General features: G+C 40.0%; 1 protein-coding gene across 3 annotated transcripts; it reads left to right on the top strand.

The window, feature by feature from the left end:
• Window positions 1–323: 323 nt before the first annotated feature.
• On the top strand, window positions 324–26,422 carry LOC103720162. Of its 3 annotated transcripts, none has more exons than XM_008809749.4 (14): window positions 324–601; window positions 1,541–1,745; window positions 6,087–6,137; window positions 8,999–9,129; window positions 9,231–9,347; window positions 9,524–9,646; window positions 15,844–15,908; window positions 18,672–18,841; window positions 22,346–22,399; window positions 23,725–23,834; window positions 24,068–24,181; window positions 24,510–24,635; window positions 24,874–24,940; window positions 26,129–26,422. In XM_008809749.4, the coding sequence occupies exons 1-13, from the start codon at window positions 414–416 to the stop codon at window positions 24,899–24,901; spliced, it is 1,482 nt and encodes a 493-aa protein (XP_008807971.2). In that variant the 5' UTR covers window positions 324–413; the 3' UTR covers window positions 24,902–24,940; window positions 26,129–26,422. The 3 variants fall into 3 exon arrangements, with proteins under 3 accessions (XP_008807971.2, XP_026665443.2, XP_038975157.1); XM_026809642.2 differs by having other exon boundaries at window positions 26,174–26,358; XM_039119229.1 differs by lacking the exons at window positions 324–601; window positions 1,541–1,745 and adding an exon at window positions 2,203–3,981.
• The last annotated feature ends 370 nt before the right edge of the window (window positions 26,423–26,792 follow it).

Below are 26,792 nucleotides of genomic sequence, written 5' to 3'. Positions count from 1 at the left end.
ACCATATTATTGACACCCCTCGTTGTCATCATTATTGTCGTTGCCTGCACCACACCACCACCGCTATCATCATTGGTTTCGCCGCTATAACAACTATCATTATCTTTGCTATTATTATTATTATTATTGTTATATATTTTAAAAATATTTGATTATACTAAACATACCAATATTTCTAAAATATAAAAAATAATTTTTTTATATTTTTTTAATTTTGAAATTAGAAAACTGAAGGTGGATGCAGAGTCGTCTTGCCTTTGGATGGCTGTAGCCCCAGACCGTTCATCAGCGGGCCCCTTGGGTCCGCTCGCATCGAACATCCCTCTCAGCCACCGTGGAGCAGCAGAACAACCTCGGCGGCCTCCGGTCTCCCTCCTTTTAAGTTTACGCCAGCAGCAAGGAGCCCATCGATCATGCTCCTCCCCGGCCCAAAACTTGCCACGTGTCTCCCAACGTTCAAAACTCTCATGTCTATACATCCCTTTCTCCGCCCATTCGCCTGCGGCTGCGATCTCTCAACTGCCTCCCAACCCTCTCTCTCTCTCTCGCTCTCTCTCCAATACATCGCTGACGCCATCGACCCCCCTTATCTCCCCCTGGGGTATGAGATCCTCTCTCTCTGTCCTTTCTTTTCGCTACTACTTGAAATCTTTCGATTTGTATGAATCTCTATCTCCGATTTTCTTGGACTTTTTAGGGTTCTGCATCATTTGAATTTCATATGCAATCATGCATTTTATCGGGACATGATGATCATTTCCTTTCAAACTTTATGCAAACAAGCAATTATAATCATCGATTCTTTCATATAGTTGGTTATTTTAGTACTTGCCAAGCCACATTAATCGTTTGTCCACCAAAATTTCGCACTCAGATTTCTCTATTTGTTGCCTCAAGAGCGTTTCTTGATCGTCACATTAGGGTTTGTTACGTGCGAACCTGTTTAAAAATTCTTACACGTTATTCTTTCGTTGTGTTTTTTTAAATTTCTTTGATGAGTGACTTAAAGTGTGTAACTTGTATTTTAGGGAGATGATTTTAGGGCTTAACTGTGTTTGACCGTCGCAGTTGTTGGATTCTGCTTTTGTCGTTATGTTGGTCATGTAATGACTGCTGGCGTCGTTCTTTGTCCGTTTTGCATCGGTTGGTAGGTTGGCAGTACTGGGCAAAACCTGTGGTTAGGGGGCACTAAGCTCGGCTCATTTGTTACTCAAGGAAGCCCTTATTTTCTGAATTTTGATCTGCGCACCAGATGCTCTTGAATTGTCACTCATTTGTCCGAAATATTTCTTGGACATCAATTACCTACTGTTCTAGGATTCTGATGTCTCTATAAGTGCCTCCTGTGGCAAGCTTTACACCCCCCCCCACTGAAGTATCTGAATTCATCATGCTTGCTCATTTTGTTTCATTTAAATAACATAACCATTCCTCATATCCTTATGTTTATCTGTGCGTCTGTACCATTTGAAATTTTTGATAGCTGTTGTATACTTGTTTACTGTCTTTACACATTATCTGTTTGCTCTTCTGCTACTAGGTTATCAGAATATCCTGATAATCTTAGAATGTCTGTGAGCTACAAATATTGGGATGATTGTGTGGAGCCAGAGGATATGGAATCAATGTGGATGGATGCTGAGGTGAGAAAAGAATGGAACGACGTTGGAGAAATGATGGGACAGAAAGTTCACCTCTCACGGGATCCAGACGGTGAGCCTTATGTCACGCAAGTGGAAATGAAGGTGAGTAATAATTCTATGTTAAATAATGGTACACTCAGATACCAAAATTATGCATCGCTAAGTTAACACCATTTGATGTACAGAGTTTGTAATGAGGCCATTCAACAGTATAAACATGTGTTCATCTTCAACTTTTTTAACACCTTGCTTGTTTTTATTTAGCGATGCTAGAGGTTTGATTTTAAACTTACTATCTGTTTCTTTACTGTAGTATTAAAAAATTTTTAAATAGATGCAACGTATATCTATGGCTGTCTGGCTCACTACTGGATTGGGAACTTCAAACACTTTGTAGTCTTCAGTTATGTCATTGATTGATTAGGAAGCTTGTAGGAGAATTTTATGAGAAATATGTAGGGTAAATATCATTGTTCTTTTTTTGCAAAAGTTAAGTCCAATGCCTCTCAGTAGATTCAAGATTTTAGCTAAGATGCTATCTTATAAAATTATCAAATCATGCGGTACCGATAACCATCAAGCTATTATTGTCCACTTGGGCCTGTACTTTTTTCCTTATGCAATTATACTTTTCTTCATACCCTGTTGGCTACTTTTTCTTCTCCTTATTTTACTATATAGTTCTGTACATCCTGTAAACTGGATAATAGTTACTCTTTGCTTTCCTTCTGCTTCTATTATTGGTTTAGTGCATTTTCATGTAATTTGTCCCATTCTTATCTGAGTGATTGATTCTTAACCGGAAAATAAACATTGTTTCCTGACTGCTGTTTGATGTTTTTTCCCACTTTACTAGATGTACACAATCATCTTCTTAATTATCATTGCTTTAACATTTTGATTGCCACTTAATTTTTAGCCATCACTTAATTTTGTAAATGATATTGTTTCTGTTTCAAGTTTGGGGATGACTAATTGTCTCATAGTTTTGTACATTTCTTCTCACTTAAGGTCCCATTCCTCGGCTTTTTACCCTTTACTGCTCGAGTAGAATGTTATTGTTGATCAGAAGCATTATCACATTCTTGAAGTGGCTCGGTTCATCAATGGTACTTCTGTCTTCAGTTTGTTCTGAGCTGAGATCATTCATATGCCATGTACATAATAAACTGTAGATGCTTTCTCTGTCCTCACTGGCACCACTCTCAGTTAGTGCTCTCTATATATATTCTTATTTTAATTTTTGAGTCTTTGGGCGCATGCGGTTCATTCATATTTGCACCTGTAAATGCAAAACGTTTGTTTCTTGTTTTATTACATGTTCCTGTTTGCGCTTTAATTGCAAAAATAAGGGTTATTTGGTTATGTTTACTCATAAGCACAGAACAAGGGTATCAAACATCATGTCATTTTCTTTGATCACCTTCCCCATCTTGCTGACAGTGGTCTGCCACTTCTATATGTTCTGTAGTCTCACATTTCTTGATATTTGCCCTCTTCTCGTTTCTTCTCATGTTGATCTGATTGAAACTCCCCTATTCATCTTGCTACTGCTAAGTCCTGTGTCATTCTTCTTCTTTTATTTGTGCTTATGGTTTACTATATCCTGTAGCTGTGTTAGCCACATCCTTTGGTTCTTCCATCATGCCTTCAACTGTTGATCTTCTTACTTTGGTTGCACCATGACTTTTGTCAACTTGATAGGCTAGTGTCTCTTGCTATTAACAACTTCCTCTATAGTTCTTTAGAAAGAACTATGAATTTATTTTCAGGTTGCAATTATCTCAAAGAGGCAATAAGCTATATTTGTGGAGGCTGATGTGCAATAGGATCCCCAATTACGGGCTTCTAATTTTTGTTGTTCTGTCTATAAGATCCATACCTGATTTGATGGTTCCTTGGAGTGTAATACAGGCTTTTGGACACTCACGGTCTCAAGAGCATGACAATTTTCTCTTTTGAGAAGAAAGGGTATGAAGTATGACATTTGTTACAAAATGACATTCATTTTCCTTGCCAAGATGTTGCCATAATAACCTAATTGTTGTGGCATAGTTATCAATGGGCACGTTGTCAACTAAACATGAAAAATAGATTTGTCCATAGGGATCTTTAGAAGGTTAGCTCATGCAACCTTCTCCAATTCTTTTCATGCAGATCTTTCCGGAGGCCTTTTTTGCTGCTTTTTTTTTTGTAATATGCATGACCAGGTTCTGTTTGTTCACACCTATCCTGGATGAACTGTCCATGGGTTGCTCTTCTTCAGCCGATCATTCATGCTTTTAAATTCAACCCATCGATAAGAACCTTTGAGATAAAGGATCTCAGCCACTTTGAGGTAAAGGACTGTGGCCATCTCCACTACTTATGTTGGTGTTCTTGTTTACCTCACTACAATCATTGCTTGCGATTGCCAATGCAGTGCACCTTGTTAGTCCGATTGTCATTGCCCTTGATATTTCTTGCTGTTTGACAATTATTCATATGATACTGTAATGTTTGCTCATGTGCACTGGCATTCCCTTCCATTTTCTACCTTCAGGTGGACATTGATGTTGGTTACCAAGCATGTCAGAGATTGTTGCTTTATCACTGGTTATGGTATCTTTCTTGAAGGACCAAGAAGCATGATATTGTTTTATGTTTGGCTGCAGAGATAGAGTACATTTCTGAGATCATTTGCCTTTCATATCTTTCATGGAGAGTGGAGGCATATGGACTGGCATCACTTTACCAAGGGATGCAAGCAGCCAGATGACTACTCAGGCCTGATATTGTCTTGTTTCAATATGTCCTTATTTGGATTTTGGATATGCTTGGCCTATGTCTGCTCCGTGTGCATCTCTTCTTCCACTCCATTCTTCTGTTTAACCAGAGTTTGTCTACAATACCAAAAATACGGTACCAAAAATATGGTGTTTCACCAGTCACCATCCCCAAATAGTTGGGAAAAGGGCGGTGGTTATGATTATGGTATTTCACTAGTTGGCCAAGGACATCAAGGTCTATTGTGACTGGCCATCATCACTGAACTGCCCAGACACTCTAAGGGCTCGTTTGGTTCGTGGGAAGCATTTTTCCTCCTAGGAAGAAGATTCCTGGGAAGAAGATTCCTGGGAAGAAGATTCCTAGGAAGAGAATGTCTGGGAATGTACTTTTGGCATATTTGGTTAAACATAGGAAAGCGACAGATTTTCAGAGTGCTTATGCTTGGTTGAACATCCACTTTTCTGGAAAAGTTATGTGTAACTCCTATTATACTCTTAATAAAAATTAGGTCCTTAATGCCTCTTTAATGCTGAAGGGCCTCTTTGGGAAAAAATAAAGACGGAGTGATTTTCACCTCATGGGAAAGTAACTTTCTCATGTTTCTAATGGGAAAGACTTTTCCATGAAATGTGGGAATCATATTCCCGTGGGAATACATCTTTTCCATCTCTCTCCTTTGAAAACTCTAACCAAACAAGAGGCATCTCATTACTTTCTCGTTGACCACACTTTTCCCCCTTCTTTTCCCGCGAACCAAACGAGCCCTAAGGATCATGCATATCTTTCAGGGCTTTAGTTCTTCATGAGGACCCCACCTGCATTTCTCATTCAAAATCCTTGTGTATGATCCATTGATAAATTCAGTGCTGTTGGATATGTAAATCATTTATCTACAGGTATTGCCTCATGCTAGATTGTATTATTTTTTCACTATATGAAATTCTTATTGTCATATTGTGTTGGTAATTGTGTATATATTTTGGGCTTGCTTTAATGAGGGGTTTATTCTGCATTTTCTTGATTGGTTCCCAAGTTATCCATGTGATTGTGACTGTTGGGTATGCTTCTCCTTCAAGAGATTTCTTCTCTTGGCTGCTTGTTTTAAGTCCATTGTTTGTGGAGCCTTCAATAGTCCGAGGTTATCCCGTTGTGGTTTCGTGGGAGAAAGAAATTGCCTTATTTCTCCATCTAAAAATCCTGATACGGTGCATTTGGAGATGCATTATCTCTTGGATTTAGTATAAATTGAAGAGGAGACTTGTTTGGAAGAGAATTTTCCTGCGTTTTCTTTATTCTTATTATTTTTTTGTATTTTATATTGATGAATCCTTGAAGCTTTGCTATGTTTTCCCTTGTTTAGTAAGTTTCTATTGATACAAAAGAAGGGAAAGAATAAAAAGAAAGATTGAAAATGAGAAGCCTACATGAATTAGTAAAGTTATTGTTGTGACAGTGGTGCCAAGTTGTGCCTGTTTATGAGATTAGAGATTGAAGAGTTGAAGTATTCATTATAACAATATTGCTAACTATGTCATAGTTTATATGGAACATCGAAGATTTAAAGGAAACTAATTCACTAGCAAATAATCCTCATTGACAACTCTTTGATGCCTGTAGTCACTTCTAATATTCACATTTTTTTATCTTAATTAATAGGATATTTTGTCTTTTCAGGCTGTGGCTAAAATTGTGGTCCATCGGCACTTCAATTCACAACTAGACCCGGTATTGTGTATATCTTTTTTTTGGTGGTCTGTAAAATGTAGTGCTTCTATGATTTGCTATCTTTTGCCAACTGTAGCATCATATGCATTTTAATCAATTTTGCTTTCCTTCATGACAATGCATGTCCATATCTGCTGATGATGGTTTTTCTTGGTTTTCAATATCTGCTCAAAAATGTATAGCTTACTGATACTTCCAGAGATTGATGTTGCATTCTTCTACTTCAGATTTCTTCTTGTCGTATGGTTCTCTATTTCTACTCCAACACAACTTTTTCTTCATTTATGTTTCAATATGTCAGACACCCCATGTGGGTAACATCATTTCTCTTTTCTTGTTTCCTTATAAATGAACAAGAAAACATTATACTGATGAATCAACCATCTTTTCTCAGACCTTTGCTGTCATGGCGTAATTAGTTTGATTTCAAATTGAAAAATGTTTGGAGAAAAGAAATCCTTATTTAAATTGCAAAAAAAAGCATGATTATTTAGTGAAATCTGAAGCAGCAATTTGATACCTAACCACATAAAGAGAATATTCCTATCTACGTTGCACATACTTATTACATCATTAAATTCAGCATAGATTATATGTCTGTAGTATATGCTTATTAGGCTAAATTCAAAGAAGCAACAAAATCTTGGAGTAGGAATGGTAGACTAAGTGGAAAATCAAGTATGATGTGATTGATCTAGTCATAAGAAGCCAAATTGCTATTAATTTAATTGCCATATGGTTATTGTAGTAGAGTAACCAAAGTGCACGTGGCAGTAGAGTAAGTGACTTTGTATGTCCGATAATCTTTATATTGTTTTAAGCCATGGCATGATATTCAACCTCGGTGCAGGTTCAGGTGGTTATACATTGTTTTTTTAGCTCTTTTAGAATACCATGTGGTCCTTTAACTCTTTTAGTATACTATGTAGTCTACCAAGAAGATATCGGCTTTTGTATGACCATGGATCTGATTAATAATCCAATTAGCTTGTTAAATGCATTTAACTTTAGTAGGAAGGAGTGTAAGAAGCAAGCAGATAATGATGAAGGTAATAAGGCATGTGATATATGGTAAAAGAGTGGTTAACTATGGGAATATTGGTATGTGGTAGACTAGCTTATCATGCAGATTCCATGACTGATATTTGGGAGAGATTGACTATTTATGTCAACTGCTGGTTACTTGAGTTAAAATTTGGTAGTGGTTGCAGTAACGATGCAGGTGCAAGAGAGGGCACATTGGGCTTTTCGAATATTTGACTTAAGGGAGTATTTGGGAAGTGGGTGGAAGACTGAGGATTTTAACTAAGGAGTTTTTGAAGCATAGTTTAGGTTCTTGCTATTAAGGCAAAGCTTATGATACTAGGTGGATCCTGGAGGATCTCATCATTGGTGTCTCTAAGCTTTAGATAAATCGTTTAGCATTTGTATAAAAACCCACCATATTTTATAATTTGCGCCGTTGGGCTGCTTTAATTTTTTCAAATATCCAGGTTGATTTTTCTTTTTGATGGACAAAGTTGACCATGATTTTTTCTTAGTTTCACCTTCAATTTTTGTTCTCCACATGGAGCTTTTAGATTTCTTACATGATGACAATATAGGTAAGTTGTATACTAGAGCTTAACTGTGTACCATAATGATTTACCAATGGTTAACCTATCCTTCAGAAAAAAATGTTGACCTTGGATAGCTTGGCCACTAAATAACAACAAGTGGAAAGAAAAAGAGACAAGGAAAGAGAAAGCAAGGGAACCTCACTCTTTGTTCCATAACCACTGCCATTTCACTTGTGGTGCTGTCTTCCACTGTCATTCCATTGCTAGAAAGCATGAAATGGGAGTCAGATGGGACTAGATTCCATGTCAATATCTTTCTCACTAACATCTACCATCCCTGATACAAATGTAACCATCTCCATGGTATGTATCCCTCATCCTTCTCGTTATTATCTACCGATTTCTCTGCCATTCTATTTCTGGAACAAGAAAGAGGTGGGGAGTCGAGATATGTTCTAATTCATCTCCATCTTATCTCCATTCACTACGAAAGCCATCTCTCCCCACCACATAATTTCTGAAAAATGGAAGGAGAACTAAAACATTTTTTGCTGTTGCCACTACATTATCAAAGAGAGAAGCAGTAAGGCGACCTTGGTAGATTTAATTGTTCTAATTCATCTCCATCTTATCTCCATCCGCTATGAATGCTATCTCTCGCCATCACATCATTGCCGGAAAATGGAATATGAGTTACAGCGTTATTTGCTGTTGCCACTTTGTTATCAGAGTGGGCGAAGCAGTATGGTGACCTTGGTGGATTTGCTTGTTGATGCCACCACCTTAGTAGAAGGAAAAAGATGAGAGTGCGGTACCAGGAAGGGTTTCATGATATTCTCTTTATTATCCCTATCCATCATTATGCAGAACCATGGTGGGTTGCCGCCTGGTGCCACCACTGCCATTTCATTAACAGAGAGAAAGGAACGAGAACACTTTCGTTGCCACTTTTGGAACTCACCTAAGCCCTCAAAATTGAGATTAGATATTCTAAACTCAGTGATACAATGAAAACAATCGCCTAGAACAACAGAATAAAGGCTCCAAGCTGAATGTAAAGTCTAATAAACTGAAAAAAGATTGGATTAAAGTAATTTGATGTTTTAAAATCCCAATTACAGCACTTCAGCTGACCGTGATTAATAATCTAAGCAATTTATTCAGATAATTTTAGTTGTGTGACATGGAAAATTATCTATCTATCTATATATATTTTATGTTATATCTTTTTGTTATTTGTTAATCACTAACTATATTTTTGTTTTGTTTTCTTGAACTTTTAATTCTTACCATCTGTCACAGGATATGATTTGTGCTATTGCTGAAATTTCAAGTGGCAGACAAATTGTTGCACAGCAGTATGATCAGAAGAATAAGGAGATAAGAATCGGGATCATGCAGGTTGTTCCGGAAATTGCAGAATGGCTAGTAAGGTGTTACATTGTCAAATATCATGGCCCAAGTAGTATAGTTGAACTATTTCATATGTGGAATTCATGTAATTTTCTTGGTGGATAACTGGCAACTTTTGCAGGGAATTGGGCTACAGGAATTTTAATATTGAGGGAAACCCAGCTCTGCTCTACAGGCCTTTTATAAATGTATACTTTGGTGCGGCTTATATAAAGTGGCTGTCCTGTTGTGATGGGAAGTATGTTTATGATCATAATTTGTTATTAAAAAAGCTCTAACACAATTGCTTATGAATTTGATTGGTGTCTTTTGCATAGTACCATACTAGATAATGATGCATATTTCATTTAGTTGATTTCTTTTATATTTTAATACGTCAAGTAAAATATCTGACATTGAAACTGGTATTTACAGAGAAAGAAGTGAAGAATTTGTTATTAGATCTTACAAAGGGGGCATAAAGAAGGCAAGTCACAAATCAACAAGGGACTACTTCCAACGCTATCTATCTGTCAGAGAGAGTTTGACACCCAAGAGGTTTCTGTGACTCACTGAGCCCTTAATTTAGCACAAACACAGAAAAATTATACATATTGCTCTAATAGCACTCTAGTTCTATCATTGGTGAAAAAAAATGTGTGCTAACTTTATGTAATGTAGTTTTCTTGCTGAACAAGGATTTTTTCCCATTTAACAGATGTTTGAACTTCCAATTGACATTAACTTTAATTATCCTTAACTTCTTTTGATAATGTATATAGTAATGAAGTATTATGAACTTGTTCCACTAATTTGTGAAGATTAGGAACCCCTCCCTCTTTGTGAAATTGTGGTTACAAGACTTTTCCCAAGCTTTGAATCTTGTGTTTATTATGTTATGGATTTTCAAGATTATCATCTAGTGGACAATCAATAAGAGGGAAACACATACTTTTAGTTTCTCCCATGGTTCGCACACTGATCCGTACCACCCGGTACCGGATGTATGATGGAAACCCCCAAAAACCGCACAGCCATGGCACTCAGCTAGGCGAGGTCTAGACAACATTCTGGGACCCAATCGGACAACTAGTGAGCCTAGAGGTTGACCAAGCCTTAGGCGGCCAAAAGGGCGCAGGACCAGCCCGCGCGCTAGAATATGCCCCATCAGCACAACGGGCGCCAACTGAGCAAGGCAGAGGCCGAGCGCGCTACGCATCAGTGTCTGCGCGCCCGACTAGCCGAGCGCGCTACGCATCAGTGTCTGCGCGCCCGACTAGCCGAGCGCGCTACGCATCAGTGTCTGCGCGCCGAGCGCGCTATGCACCAGTGTCTGCGCGCCCGACCAGCCGAGCGCGCTATGCACCAGTGTCTACGCGCTCGACTAGCCGAGCGCGCCAGCCAAGCGAGGCAACAGCCGCACGCTTTACGCACCAATGCTTGCGTGCCCGGCCAGCCACGCGTACCAACTAAACGAGGCAATAGCCGAGCGCACAACTCACAAGCTTCTGCACGTCCAACCAACCGAGCGCGCCCTTGCGCGCGCTTTTACCCAAGCATACAACCCACAAGCCTTGGCATGCTCATCCAGCCGCGCGCGCAAGGGCGCGCACTCATGTCCGACCCCAACGGGCAATATCTTTCCTACTACCCCAGCAGGACATCCGGCCAAAGCTCACACCGAGGGTTCCAAAGTACTGAGGAACATTGCAAATGAATCTGGCCCGAGCCAAATCGCTCCGTGGCCTTGGCCGCGTGCGAGGGCTCATGGCTGTGTGCGAGGGCCCGTGGTCGTGGCCTTGCGCGGGCGCACCGCCGTAGCGGCCTTCTACTAATCCAGCAAGGCATCCGTCCAAAGCCCACCCCAAGGGTTCCAAAGTCTGAGGAGCATTGCAAATTGATTTGGCTGAGCAGTGGCCTTGGCCGTGCGTGGGCGCCCGTGGCCATGTGTTGGAGGGCGGCTCTCGGCCCCGAGTCGCCACACCAAACCTTGCACCTTGGCTCCTTGCGGATGCCTTAGAAATGTAGGAATACGGGCCGAACGGGTAACGCCGTGGTGGATCGAGCTTGTGCCGCGGTGTGCCAAGCTCTTAAGTGACCGTGGGAACCAAGGCAAGGGGAGGGCCTACTGGCTGCAGCTTGACCCGACCCTTGACTTGAGAAGAAGACAATCACTCACAAGAAGATATGTAGAGGAAAGTTTAAAGGATTGATTCTATTCCCAAATGAAGCTACAAGCATAAATCTAGAGGAAACTATGATTGGTCTTCCCTAGCCCAAGTCCAAGAGCAAGCTCAAGGACCGAATACAATAGGGCAAAGCCCTCCCAAGCCTAAAGCCGAAAATACAAGACTCTCAAGATGACAAAAGACCCCTAAAGATGTCCCTTTATGGCTTATTTATAGCCTTACAAGTCTTCATATGGATGCCCAAAGGGATGGCTAAGGCATGGCTTCATAGGGCCTAGGCATGGCCAAGGCCTAGGTGAAATGTGGCACAAGGCTGCAGCCTTGGCATGGTGGCTGCAACATTGGCCCTTGGCTAGGCTGTGGCATGGGTTGGCAGCATGGCTGGCAAGGCTGTCATGGCTGGCAGCAGGCATGGCTGGGCTGGCATGGCCTTTGGCAAGGCTGTGGCAGGGCTGCTGCAGGGCTGGCAGGGCATTGCTGCAGGGCTAGGCAGCAGGCTGGGCAAGGCATGGCTGTGGCAAGGCCTTGGCAGGCGGCTGGGGCAGCTGGCTGGTTGGCAGCAGACTGGACAGGGCGCTGGGCACGGCAGCAGGGCGGCCAGGGGCTGAGCACAGGCTGGCAGGGCGCCTGGGTGCGTGACAGGGGCGTGGCTGGGCGTTGGGGCGCGGCAGGGCACGACAGGAGGCGCTGGGGCGCGGCAGGGGGCACGCTAGGGCGCTGGCAGGGCGCCTGAGAGCATGGTAGGCCGTCTGGGCATGCAGCAGGGGGCGCTGGGGCGTGGCAGGATGCGGTAGGGGCGCTGGCAGGGCGCGGCAGGGGCGCGGCAGGGGCGCTGAGGCGCGGCAAGGTGCGGGCGGCGGGCGCAGGCGGCGTGCGCAGGCCACTGTCGGGCGGGCGCGGTCTTCGGCGAGGTTCGCTGGCCCAAACCTCGTCCGGTGCGCTGGCAGGGGCTTGGCGCGCGTGGGCTTGCCGAAGCGCGGCAAGGTGCGGGTGGCGGGCGCAGGCGGCGCGCGCAGGCTGCTGTCGGGCGGGCGCGGTCTTCGGCGAGGTTCGCTGGCCCGAACCTCGCTCGGTGCGCTGGCAGGGGCTTGGCGCGCGTGCAGGCTGCTGTCTGGTGGGCGCGCGTAGGCCGATGTCGGCGGGCGTGGCCTGCGGCGAGGTTCGCTGGCCCAAACCTCGCCTGGTCGTGCTGGTGCGGCCACGCGGCGCGCAGGCGGGCGCGCGGGCGGAGCCTGGCGCGGGCTGCGGCGAGGTTCACTGGGGTGAACCTCGCCCGGGGCGCTGGGCACGGGCGCGCACGGTCGGGCGGGCGTGCGCGGGCTGGTTGGTGCGCAGCACTGTAGCAGGCGAGGTTGGGCATGTTGAACCTCGCCTGGTGCACTGTAGCTGGCGAGGTTCCTGTCTCTTCTCCTGGGGGCGCCTGGCACTGTAGCTGGCGAGGTTCTTCACCCAGAACCTCGCTCAAAGCACTGTAGGTTGCGAGGTTGGCCTGGCCAAGCCAGGCCCTGCGGTGGCCGTGGGCGCGTGCTGTCTTGGGTGCGGTCGCCGTGGGTGCCCGGCACAAATGTCAAGCATGTGTGCCCACGGTCTTGCTGATGATGCCCCCTCTCTAGGCCAACCTTGGGTATGCGTGCGGTGGGCTCGGCCGAGGTTGGGCGTGCTCGGCCAAGGCTTGTCATGTATGGGTACGGTGCGCGCGGGCGATGTCAGGCACGCGGCGGGCGCGGACGACCGCAAATGCATGGTGGCTAGCGCAGGCGTCGTCGTGCGCGCGGCGGGCCGAATGTGGAGGTGCTTGGCCAAGGTTCGGCCAAGTGTGAAGATGCTCGGCCGAGGCTTGGCCAAGCGTGAAGGGGCTTGGCCAAGGCTCGGCCATCCCTCTGAGCAAGTAATTGGCTCGATCCTTGATCTTGGTCTTGGTAGGACCCTCATTCGGTAGCTTCCGGGCCCGGACCTCTCCTTGGTGGTGGGATCCGACGGTGGTGTATATGGGGGGTCTGCAACACCATGGCCATGCACGGGCGCGCCGCAGCAGCGGCCCCCTACTATACCAGTAGGGCATCCACCCAAATCTCACCCCAAGGGTTCAAAAGACTGAGGAGCATTGCAAAGAACCTCGTCTGGGTGCGCGGCCCGGTCAACCAGATTTTGCAAGTCAACTGCAGCCAACCCACCAACTACAGCCAATTGCAGCCAACCCACCAACTACAACCAACTGCAGCCAATCGCAGCCAAGGGCAATTGCATTCCAGTAACTGTATCTAACCTTTTAGTTTATAAATATTCTTGAAGGGCAGAAGTGCGGGAATCCATCCAGATTGTGAAGAAAATTGTGGAGAGTCCACTTGTGTAATTCGGCCTTAGGGCTTGGGCTAGGGAGAATCACATCAAGTTCTCACTAGATTAGGCTAGACAGAGGAATGTCTACCTCTGCTAGATTGGGCTATTAGGGATTCCTTCCGAGTCCTTAGTAGATTGAGCTAGTGCGGAAACCTTGTATACCCCACTAGATTTATTTCTTTGTACTTGTACTTGTATTCTTCATTTTAGTTCAAATGAGTAGCCACTGTGCAATCAATTTTGATCCATCCGACTATGTGTTCCAACTAATTTGGGCGTAGGAATTTGCTGCCACTTCCAATTCCTACGAGCAAACCCTTGGCGTTTACCTTCCAATCGGTCCACGGCAGCATTGCAACTCAGCAAGAAGCCAAGAGGCAAGGGAAGGCAATGGTGTGGGGCTTGGGGACTGAGAGCGCCCCCCATTAGTGTACCATATCCTGTTGGTACTATATTGAGGTTCGATACAATGTAGGGGCTGAACTGGCCTGTTCCGGGTGGAACCAATTGGTTCCGCATTTTTTTTTTCTTGTATCGCCCTGTACCAAACGATTTTGGGCCATAGTCTTTTATAACTTTATACTATTTTTTGATGCCCTTTACTGCATTAATTTTTGGAGAGCAATATTTGATAAAGGAGATTTATTGGCATGTGATGACATCTTTATTTATGTCTATAGATACTGAAAGACCTATAGTGTGTGGCAACAACATTATTCTTTAATGGTGATAGTTCTTTGCTGTTTTAAAGGCTGAACTTTAGCAAACAATTCCTTTTGTAAAGTTTGTTAGCATTTATCTTTTTGGACATCAAGGTGGTCAAGCGTTAGATGGGTATTGTTGATAGTTAATGCTTAATATTCCTAAATTAAGAACTATTTGACCCTTCTTTTGAATATCTACATGTAGTTGGACTTGGATCCTCACTAGTAGAACCTAGGTTTGCAAGACCAGTATCGGGTGCTATACTAGCTAGGAGCCAAGTCAGTATGGTACGGTGCCATATCATACCTACATATGGTACGCTGGTAAGGTGCCAATACCCTTATCAAGAGAGAGAGGAGGAAGGAGGTAGGGAAAGGAGGAGATTGGTGGAGTGACTAGGTGGCTGTTCAGTGAGGGTGATCAATTGGGGTAATCGATAAGGGTCTTCGTGATGGCAATGGACTAAGGCATTCGACAAAGATCAATGGAGGAGCTACTCAAGGACTCATGACGAGGGGAATTGTATGTTACGATACTGGTTCGACTGTTATGAACTAGATAGAACCGAGTGCTTTCGCAACTAGTTCATGTAAGGCAGTAGTCTCTGGTCTTGCAGTTGGGGAGGGGCTGGTTGCGATCTAGACTGAGTGAAACTGACTGCTTCTGCTTGGTTTAGATCGGATTTGATGGGTTCTAGCTCCACCCCAAACCAAAGCTGGACATTGATCCGATTGTGCATTGGTTCGGTCCGGTATGCCCGAACCAGCTATTTGGATCAATATTACAAATCCTGAGTAGAACAATCCTTTATAACCTTATACCATTTTTTGATGCCCCTTACTCCATTAATTTTTGGAGAGCAATATTTGTTAAGGGATATCATTTTAAAAATAGAAATTTATTAGCATGCAACAAACATCTTTATTTATGACCATAGAAATGGGAAGACCTCTAGTGTGTGGCAACAAACATTATTCCAAATCCATCATGCCTTAATGGTGATAGTTTCTAGCAAATTTGTAGCCTAGAACACTATGATCTGGATAATGATCGTTCAAAAATTTCTCACCTCTAGACCCCCACAAAGTAGCTTTCCAAAACCCATGAACAATGTTTACCTTATTGTTATGTGGCATGAACAAATGATCCATGGGCTTCACCGAGACTTGGCAAACACGTTGGCTGAAATCTGGCTATTTGAGTCCAAGGACAATTTGATATCTCTATACAACTACAGACTGTTTTCTTTGAATTGCTGTAATCCTTGTGCTCAAATAGGATTAGCTATGATACATGTTTTCAATCTTAAGCAGGCTTAGTTTAAAATACATCTTAAATATAATGTCTGAGACTCCGAGTAGCAACCACATGTTTAACGTTGCATGCTCGAGTCTGAATTGTAAATATTAGAAGATACTAATGATATGCTCTTAAGTCTTAAATATTTTATGTGATAGCAAGTATTGTTTTATAAGTCTGAAAGTGTTCAGAATCACTTAATATATCCTCTCTTTTTTGCAGAGAACAAGGAATGTATGATAACAATTCCTTTTCTCGGGAGACTTTGAGTACTCGTACAATTGCAGGTTGTGTATTTCCCACTATTGTAATAACCCTTACAGATTTACCACTAGAATCTTTAGTTGTTGACATTTATGCAAAATTTATTTTGGCCCATCCACTACCATGAATGTAATCTTTTCTTGATTGGGATGGAAGTTAAAAAGAAGAAAATCTTATGCTCCAATATTAAATTTGTCATTCTTAGCTAGCCCTTTTAGTTGCTAGTTTTAGATAGCTGTTTTAATCATTTGAAAAGGAAAATCTCGGAAGAATATTACCGAATAATTTGTTGCTGAAGCAGTGCCGTAAGTGTTCAACCTATATGACAAATTGATGTTTTATTTAAGACATCAATCGAAGCGGACCGGCTTCATTCTACAATAAGCTTTAATAGAAAAGAAAGGCATATGCTTGAACGTAAGGGTCCAAATTCTGAATCGAACTTGATGCGTAGATATAGGAGTTAATATCATTGTCTATCACGGCATTAAGCCAATAGATACAATTGTGAGTTTCACCTGATGTGCATGTCACTGCACCTAGGATGCATGTGTTCCTGCACGCGCACACACACCCACTCTCTGTGGTCTGTAGAGTCCACACATGTGCTAATTCAAAAGATAAATGAGTACATCAATTAGCGATACACTAATCATATAATTGCTGTAATGTATATACAATTTAATAGGCTATTGCTTCCTCCCCCTTCCCTCTCAAGCTAAATGTTAATCATATATTGACTGAAGTTGCACAAGAGTTATGCTAATAGGGAGTGCCCAAGGTAGTATAGTAACCAAAGAACAATTTAAGTTCGATCTGGAGCTACCGAGGTACTGGATTTTTGGAAGGAAATAAGGTAATGCTCATGTTTGCACAACAAAGGAGGTTTATGAGCAGAAGAATGCACCTATACGGCTGATGGGTCAGAGCAGTGAAGGTGTAATTCTGATGACAAGTGAAGTCTGCATGTGATGGCTTCAATTAATCGATCAACCTTGAACTCGGCACTTGATTCCAGAGGTGATTGGAGAAAAGGTTCCAACCATTTTGAAAAAAACTTAAGCTGCATTGTTAATGTCTAAGGAACTAATGACTAGGAGGTCCATCAGAGCAATGACTTTGGCACCAGAGAAATACAAATTTTAATAAGGTAAGATGATGGTCAAATGAGCTCTCTGAGAAACTAAGAATGGCTGAATGAAGTGATAAAGCAACATTGTAAGCTTGTGACGTTAAGGATCTGTAGGTTGGTGTTAATTATGTGAGACCAGCGAGGAAAGCAAGCAAGACAAGTGGGAGATGTCTCTTGAAATGTGCTAATGCCAAATTAAGGAGACAAAAGCTAAGATTTATATAGTTTCCATCTAAAAGGGCTGGAGAAGATTTAGGACAAGCAAATAAGTTGGGTCCCATGGATTTATATTCGACTCGTAAAGTCTATAAAGCAAGTCAGGGAGGGCCTCAATCACAAAATTAGGCGATTTGGTCCTGAAAATTTACTAAAACCACTATGTGCAATTAGTTTAACATGCAAGGTCTAATGGAAAATTTACATGCCTAATGCAGTCCCATATAGAAAAGAGAAAAAAGAAACTGAATCCTGAATCTTGCAAAAGAAGCCTACAATGCAAAAAAACAATAAACATGCCCAGTATATATTGTAAAAGTTGACTCGTTAGGATCAAGGAATGACCCATATCTGTTACCATAATTTTTGGAACTAATGAACGGGTTCCCTTGTTCATGGAAAAGGAAAGGCTTTGTCTTTGGAGAGATGTGGCAGAGCTTCCAGTAAGGTCCAAGATGTGAATTAGGTCTAATTAGATGGAATTAAGCAGACAAAATGGTAAGGGAATTGGTTATATTATCTTATGTTAGACTCTAAAACCCTTGGAGGCCTGCAAAGGGTGAATAGGTGGTCAAAACAACCTTTTTTTTTGTGGTAAAAAACTATTGAGTGACTAATGGAGGAAAGAATGCCAGAACATGTGCCTCAAAGCATTAGTCTAGCTGATAAAAGGACTTAATGATGTCTCACTTCTTGAATGAACATCTAATGATTGGAGACCAGATTTTGAAAGCACATGCTGCATAGAAGCCCTAAAGATAAAGTGACCTTTTCTGGTGGTTCGTGGTGATTGGTTCCTAGTAGTAAATGTTTATAGTGGAGTTCTTCATCACCTTATTTTACTAGCACTCTTCTCTGTCTTTTTCCTTTTTTCCCTTTATAGTAACATTGGCCTTGCTAGAATTAACTTGTTCGATAGTTACTGTTAAGCTCTAGTACGATTGCAGGCTTGGCTCTGCACCATTTATGTTGTCCTATATCTTATTATCTAAGTAAATTGTTTATACAATGAACCCAGCTGTTATCTCAACTCCTCTTGTATCTTGACTTGTTATTCCCTCCATGTGCATGCCTCAGGCTGTATAGTTGTAAGCTTGATATTCATTGTTTACATATTCTGTAGTAAATTAAGAAGTGGTTAATTAAAGATATGACTTCTAAAAACCAATAAATTTGTTCTAATGATAAAGAATCAAGTAGCATCAAGCTTTATGAACTTGTGCAAGCTGCTATGCAATCTGCTGTGCCAGTATTGGAATGCAATGGAGGTTAAAACCGACAATTGCATAGCACATGAGTGAGACATCATGAAGAATAATTCCTATACTAGTCTCATTTATAAATCAGATTTTGTATTTTTGAATCCCTTCAATTTTTATAAATCATTTGAGAGAAGTTTTCTTTTAACATCATATCATTTTTTTCGATATGGAGTCAGGTGAAGAATGGAGTTATTGGGACTCAAGAGTATCTCCTCCGGACATGGAAGAACTGTGGAATAATCCTAATGTTTTAATGGAGTGGACAAAATCTGGCGAGAGGCGCGGCAAAGTACGTTTTTCACATAACAGCGAAAATAAACCGTATCTTTCTCGAGTTGAGGTGAAGGTATGATTAAACATAAAGAAACAGATTCTTGATCAGTTTGTAGGGTACATTACATTGCTATACTCTTTAGTTCCAATAATGTATTCTCCATGATATCACTTTTATTTTTGCATATCTATCAAGCAACATTGTCCTATGGTTACCAAGTGTATCCAAATTGGTTTATCAATGCCTTTTCCCATTGTATGCATGTTCATGATTTTTTTTTAAATTTTTTTTTAAGTGAAGGAGAATATGCTGGAGGTTGTTATAGTGTTGCACATGTAAACTGACCACTGTATTTCAGTATGGTTGATCAGTCAGTATTCCCAAAACAAGCACTAGGGGTGACATTTTTTACATATGCAATCTGGTGTATAACATATGCATATAGTTACCATGCCAGAGCATTAATGTACCAATTAACACCCAGTGCTCTTTTCTTTCTCACAGTCTCACCTTCCTACAAGTCACAGCTTTCCCTGCTGGCATACTGATGTAGAGTGTGTATCTTCATCCTCCTAATCCTTCTCCCTCTCTTCTTCAGATGTTTGAGATGAGGGGGAACTGTGCACCCAGACTTTAGATCTATGAACTATAGTTATTGTTTACTCTTATTATAGTCATCCCTTTTAGTTTCTTAGGTTTTGTCAATTTTAATTTGGGAATATTGAAGAGCCAAGGTTTTTACTACCCTTTGGATCTCTTAGATTTATGATGCTTTTTGAAGACTTTAGGGTTGCAAAATTTGTTCACCTAGGTCTTTGTTAGATGTTGTTGAAGTTTTTTGGATTGAATGCAAATATGCCAATTTTGTTTGTTGATGTGACATGTTCTAAATTGATCTTTCTTTTATTTTTAGACTTTACTTTTAGTAATTTTCTTAGTGAACTAAATGGCTATGAGCTTTTTAGTCAGCTGTAACTTGTATGAAGAATTATTTATTCCTTTTCTCTTTATAGTTTAAAGGAGCAAGTTGCGTATTTTATTGATATATACTAATCTAAAAATGTTGCTGTGCAAAAGTTTTTGAATTACAACATATATTATTTAGCAATTTGATATGTTTGCGGACTACAATTGATAATGGACTTTTGCTAGATTGAGAGGTTGGTTGTTTCATCTTTGCATTCTTGTTCATGTTGGAATTATAAGTTAGACATGCAATTCCAAACACGACCTTGTTGCATGTGCCTTGATTTTACCTATTTAATGAACGAGTTGGATTCATGTCTGAGTTGTTGACCTATTTGTTAAATAGATTTTATATTCAAGTACTTGCATCTTAATGCTACCTGATTAAACACATTGCCACACTAGTTGTAGTGGTCAGAAGGGGCCGAGGTTGCAGCAGCAACATGAACAAGGAGTTCTTTGGTCATGGTTAATTCTATTTTGGTATATGCGATACTAGTTGACTTGAACTGGGGGCTTGGACTTGACTTGAACCCAGTCATACCGAGCGGAATTGAGTGGTTCTGCTCGGTTCAGATCACTTCCCACTGAGTCCTAAACCGAACTTGCAAACCAACCCAGTTTTGCACCAGTTTGATATGGTATTGCCCCCAATTGGGCGGTTCAAGTCGGTTTTACGAGTCTTGAATTCAGCAATACATTGGGGTTTAGTGTTGGAAATGAGTTGGCTTGTGGTCGTAGCCCAATCCAGGTAAACTTGATCTGACTTTCTAGTAGGTCAATCTTTTCTAACTTGAACCATTGTGGGTTAGCAGGCTGAGCCAGATTGGGAGCCTAGAGCTTTCGGGTAGAGGTGAAGGATGTTCTTAGGTTATGGTTTTACCATATCACTATTAGTCCTAGCCATACATTCAAATGTATGGTCAGAATTCTCAATATATCATATATATAAGATATACTTACTGCAGTATCTTGATATATTATATATTTTCATGCTTAGAGCTAGGCATTGGGCTGCTCAAAACCAAGGCCAAAATTTTGGCCTTAAATTTTTAGGCCTAGACCCAACCATAACCCTAATCTTGGCTTGGGCCAATTTCTATCCTTATGGGTTTGTCTTGAATGGTGGTTCAAAGACCCAATGAGTGTGGAATAAAAAAATAAGCTTCATATAGTTTGAGAAAGAATTAGACAAGATTGTTGATGATTGCATTATAATGGTAGGAAAATTGGAAAATTTGGTAAGGCAATAGTAAACCGTGCAATATTGCATGATTTAGATTGTTGGGCAAGAGAGAGTTGAGGCACATGAACGTGATAGAGATCAGAATGGTCAGATATGCCTGATGTAAAACTAAAATGGTTCAGACTAGAAATGAACATCAATGAAATGCAGTAGGACAACTTGAGATAGTGTTTTATTGTCTAGTTTAAATGTGATGATCATGGAGATTGAAGAGCTAAGGAGACTGTGCAAGTAGAGGGGCTTGGATTAGTGTTGCACCCGAGCCACTTAAGTTGTGACTGGAGTATTTGAAGGGCTTTTGTTGAGAGATCGATATTTTAATTTTTAAAAGGTTCGGGTCAAATTGAGTCATAATATCAGTCTTAACAAAAGTATTGTTATTTGCATGTACAACAGAACTATGTTAATTCTACTAATCATGAAAGAAACATGGTAATCAGTATAAGTAATATTTTTCTTTTCCTTGAAATTTTTTTATTGAGATTGTGACACTTCCAGTTTGCATTCTAGTGTATTTTAGAAAATGTGTACCTACATGCGCACATATGCATGTACACATATTTGCTTGCAAACAATGGAAGTAGGTTTCCATAGCTATATAGAGCTGCTTTTGCTTGCCTTCATATAATTAAATTCTCCACCATCAACTGGACAATCAAAGAGTAGTTCATGTCTTAAGCAAAGTTTATTTACTTTGGATGATATATGCCAAACAAGATCTAATACAAACCACAAATTGTAAGTGCTCTAAAATATTTTTTTCATCAAAAAAGGAAGGTTTAAAATTTTCTTTTCTTGACATATAATGATTTGCAATGCTGACTCCAAGTAACCGGGACGAGGCATGTTGGTTATGTTACACAACTGGTTCATGCTCTGACATCCACCGGGACAGGCACATATACATAGAAACATGCCATTAGCATAAAGAAACAGTCTTCCCATTTATGCGACAATATTATGGATCTAGGTAAGAATGACTCGCTTTGAGAATATTACAAGAGTGTTTTTTTTGGGGGGTAAAATACAACGAGTGTCTTTAAACCTGGCTTCACCTGTCAACTTATGTAGAATTCCTGGTCAGGCAATTTAGGCAGGAAAATGACCACATTGTTCCTTGAAAGTTAAAAAGATCAGCTGTCTCTGGTTCAATATTTATCTTTATAACCACATTGATTTCTGCCCATTGAGCTAAATGTTATTTTATTTTTTAAGTTTGTAAGATGCTGCATGAACACTTCCGCAGAATCACCAAGTTGGTAAAGCTCCTTCTCTAATGATGATCACATGTCATTAGCATCTTATATATAACTCTACTACAGACCTTGCCTTGAAATTTTATTTATATGAACTCCATTTTGTAGGCTGTTGCAGAAATCATTATTTCACGGTATTTCAGTTCAAGAGGAGTACAATCTGTAAGTTATTTATTTCTGTGTGAAAAAATGATTTTTGTTCTGGAAGTGGATTGATTTTCTTACTTCATGTTTCAATATCTTGTTTTAAATGTGTCCTTTGGAATTACCCATATCAGCAAATGTTTGTTTTGGTCTCGGTAGCATGTTTACTGTCAATATAAGTGACAAGAAGGAAAGGATAAATAAATGATAGATTAGCTTGTGGGTCAGGAATCATCAACAAACCCTAACTTATGTATTTTGGTTCTGGTTTATAAACCCTAGCCAAATGATTTTAGTTTGATCTCGTTTTTGGCTTTGCACAGCTTTTTTACAGCATACATTTTTTGTCATTCTTTTCCATTAATTCTCTGAGAGCAATATATATGGTATTTCTCTAAACAAGATTCCATTCTTAGCTGTTCCTTGCCTCTGATCTGTTATTGTAGTATTATATTTCTATCCTATTGCTCTCTTCCAAGAAAATGAGTCTTCCTATCTTTAATCTCAACCTAACAAAGTTTTGGTTATGGAAATAAACTTGTTTAGTTATTCAACAATTTTCTTAATTAGTTGCTTTCTAATTACAATACAGTAAATTTTCTTTTACATAATAGGGACTATAATTATTGCTTTCAAAATTGCAATACACTTTTCTTTATTTTTATAATTTCCGATGTTTTCTCTAATTTTCTACATTTAACTAAACTTTTCTCTAAGAATATTTCATTTATTTCATTTTATAACTAATTTAAGCAAGAAAAAAAACCATGTGAGCATATTCTATTATGTTCGGCTTTAATAATCCATAAAAACAAGAAAAGATCCATCTAGATAAAAAACTCATTTTATTTCCCTATTACATTTTAATATTATTTTATGCTCAAAATAAAAAAAAATTTAAATGAGAAAAAAAATTAAAGGAATACATAATGCTTTCTAATTAATAAAACACACATCAAGATTGCATCTTGCCTACTATAATAACAAAGGTTTGACAAAAATAATATAAATTACATCATTAGAGGCTGAGATAAATGTTGTATTGAATAATATTAAACATCTATACTTGTTAAATGAGAAAAAATCTAGACATATCAATTTTTTCTTAGTTTTGGCTGAAACTGCCAAAACCGTCAAAATTCAGCCTGAACTGACCAAACATGTAAACAATCTCAGCCAAAACCGATCCATTATAGCTGAAACAGGTGTTTTTGGCCGAAACTTTGAATCTTGAATTTCCGTCATATATGCGATGCTAGTATTTTCTGAAAACCTTGGCTTTTGATTAACCTGTTGTTTGTATATGTATAGTTTTGTGTTTCTAACAATTCTTCTCTGCACAGACAGCTTTAGCTGCCCTTGCTGAGGTAGTTGGCATGCGCTTTGTGAATGGTGTACGTGCACGTACAGGTTTAATGGGAATTGACTATGCTACTGCTGCTTGGCTATACAAGTTAGTCCATAATCTGTTCCAATCCTTTTATGTTACAAATAGAAATTCGTGTAGAAATTATTGTCATACTAAAGTGTGATATCCTCTATCTCTAAGATTTTTCTGATTTTTCATTCTTTGTTTTGTCATTTGCTTTTAGATTGCCATGTTGTAATTGAATTTTTCTGAAGCATTTTTGTCTGAAGATCTACATTTGCTTGACATTGCCATCTTTTGGCTTTTCTCTCATGCAGGGATCTTGGCTATAGGGCATATGAAGTCAAATCTGTGGATGACCTATACAATCCATTTGTGTCTATGTACTTTGGTGCAGCCTACCTGTCCTGGTTGTCAGAATACGAAGGGAGGTAAGTGCCTAATAATACGAAGGAGAAGTTTGGCCATGGCTAAGATTATCTCCCTTGTTATCTGGTAATGATGAGTACTGGGATATGACTAGTTAGAAAAGAATATGTACCATTAGATTTGGATGTTCCTGGGCCCTCTCCATGTTCATCATCTTATCATGATTGGAGAAAGCATTTGGTGATTATGCTTTTATTGTATGTGCAAAGCTGGCATGTATCTTTTGTTCAAGTAAAATTCTTTTGTTCAAGTAAAATTCATATTTATTATGTTACTATCATTTCATTACATTTTCTTTTCACTTTTTCTGTACCCAATCTTGTAATACAGGCAAAGAAGTCACAATTTTATTATTCAAGCTTATCTGGGAGGTCCGGAGAAGGTTAATCTTCAGGAAACAGGCCCATTTTGGACCAAGTTTCAGGAGGCCTTAAGCTACTATGATGACCCAAAAAAGTAGGTACATTGGCCTTTTGTATTCTAGATACCAAATTGTTTTTCTACTTTTTGAAAATGGTTCTAGACTTTTAGCCATCCACATGAATTTTTATTCTGGATTATATGCCACTCTTAAACATTGCCTTCTGTCTCAGAAGTGCTGTCACTTGGTTCAGGCAGAATTTGGGCTTCCACATTTGTCACCAATAGCTCCTATTCTATTTGTCTGCTAATCCATCGACCTGTTCCTCTGCAGGGATTCTGGGAGTTGCTACATTTTATGAGACATCTGGTTGTTGTTTCTACTGTAAATTGGGCAGAGGGTATGTGATTTAGTTACACTTAAAATTTTCTTCATACCTGAACATGCTTCTTTAAGCTTGATTTATACTAGCTAATGCAGTTCTTATTATCCCTTGCTGCTGATATAATTGACTTGGTGGAGTCTGGAGTGTTTATTTTCCTTTTTTTGTCACTCATATGTTGTAAAGACGTGTATTGCATAAATAATGATATTTTTCTCAAGACATACATTGAATGGTAGAGAAATTATAATGCATAAGAATCCTGTGTGCTGTCCTGGTGAATGGCTGATCCGTGCTTGTGTGAGCAAATATATTCGCAATTCCTTTGTGTTTGGTCCCACTCGTTTAGAAAACATGATAGTCATATTCCAAATCCACCTAATCATTTTAGTGAAAGCATGTTCTTGACCAAAAGGCTTTTGGATCAAGCTTGCATATTTTCTTGAAGAAAAGACTAATCTCGCATAAATGTAGTTTAGCATCTGTGCATTTTGTAGGTAAATGTGTTTGAGATGGAAGTTCTAGAAACTTGTAGAATGAGAAGTATATGGTGTTAACCTCCAACTAGTTCGTTTAGTAAAGTTGCTGAGAATTATTCAGGGGAACGGGCTAAGTAGGACACCTGATCAATTTTTGAATAGATTTCTATGGAAAAATGTCAGTCATCTCCTTTCTGCTCACCACGATATGCATCATTAACATGCTCGAATCCCCATGAGTCATCGATTCCCTCCCCTGGCCACATTGTGTGATGTGTTTGAGATCAATGCCAGAATTCTTGATCAAGATGGCTGATCCAAATCCAATTCGAACTAGAATATACATGATGACCGCTTGGACAGATTCAGTTATGCCTGTTGCAAGGGGAAAATATAATTACAATGATCAACGTTACCTTAAAAACTTAAAGCACCTTTAAGGTCATATGATGTCTAAGGACTTGTTTCATAAATGATTAAATTGAAAAAAACCTTTGAATGGTCTAATCTTGGAAATCAGCAACTTACTACTAGTAAGGGATAGCAAAGGTGTGGATCATTTGATCAGGGTCGTCCATATGCTGTATTATAGAGGACTGTGTATAGCATTTCTATTTTCCAGGCCCATTGGAACCCTATCCAAATTATGTATTTACTTCTCCAATAAATCCAAGTCAAAAATATTTACCTGATTAGAATTTTGATCCTTTTTTTCTTTTATTGTCAGAATTGTACTGTGGAAATTCACAAATTGGCTGACTTGAGGTTGCAGGATCAAAAATTGAGGGCCCCTCTCACTCTTTCCCTTGGAGAGAGGGATACGGTTTTATTGGGTGCCAGTGCCCGATTTCTCGAAGAATGTTTATTGCTAGTTAGTACATCTCTCTCAAAACCAATGAAGTTGTCTGTTTTTTCTGTTGTAAAATATAGTTGAAATAAAACCAATTGTACACAATATGCTTCTTATGATTTATTAACCTTTATCATCAATTAAAGAAATTTTCTTTATTGTGATAGAAAATTCTTTTGCCTCCAAGAAAAAAAGGTATGGCGATCTCTACACTCACTAGGATATTACTGCTTATAAAAACAGTGGTTGATAAATAGTGAGAACTAAGACTACGTAAAGAATTTATTACTTTTTTTTTTTTTTTTGAAAAAGAATGCTGTACAAACATGGAACTACTTTCTGTAGGAAGCATTCCAAAGTTCTCACTTCTCAGACTCTTGAGATAAAACAATATCAGCGGCGTTGGATCGGAACCGTCAAGTTTGTAGTAAATCTAGGTTTTGAATTAAATAGTTAGGGACATCTATCTCAAGGCCCTCTCACATTCTATATGAATTATTTAATTGAACCTGTAGTGATTAGAGTTATCATACGATAGATC

Source organism: Phoenix dactylifera, unplaced genomic scaffold (genome assembly GCF_009389715.1).
Source record: "Phoenix dactylifera cultivar Barhee BC4 unplaced genomic scaffold, palm_55x_up_171113_PBpolish2nd_filt_p 000510F, whole genome shotgun sequence".
Lineage (NCBI taxonomy): Eukaryota > Viridiplantae > Streptophyta > Magnoliopsida > Arecales > Arecaceae > Phoenix > Phoenix dactylifera.
The sequence above is the reverse complement of the archived record's forward strand: the minus strand, read 5'-3'. Positions and strand labels throughout refer to the sequence as shown.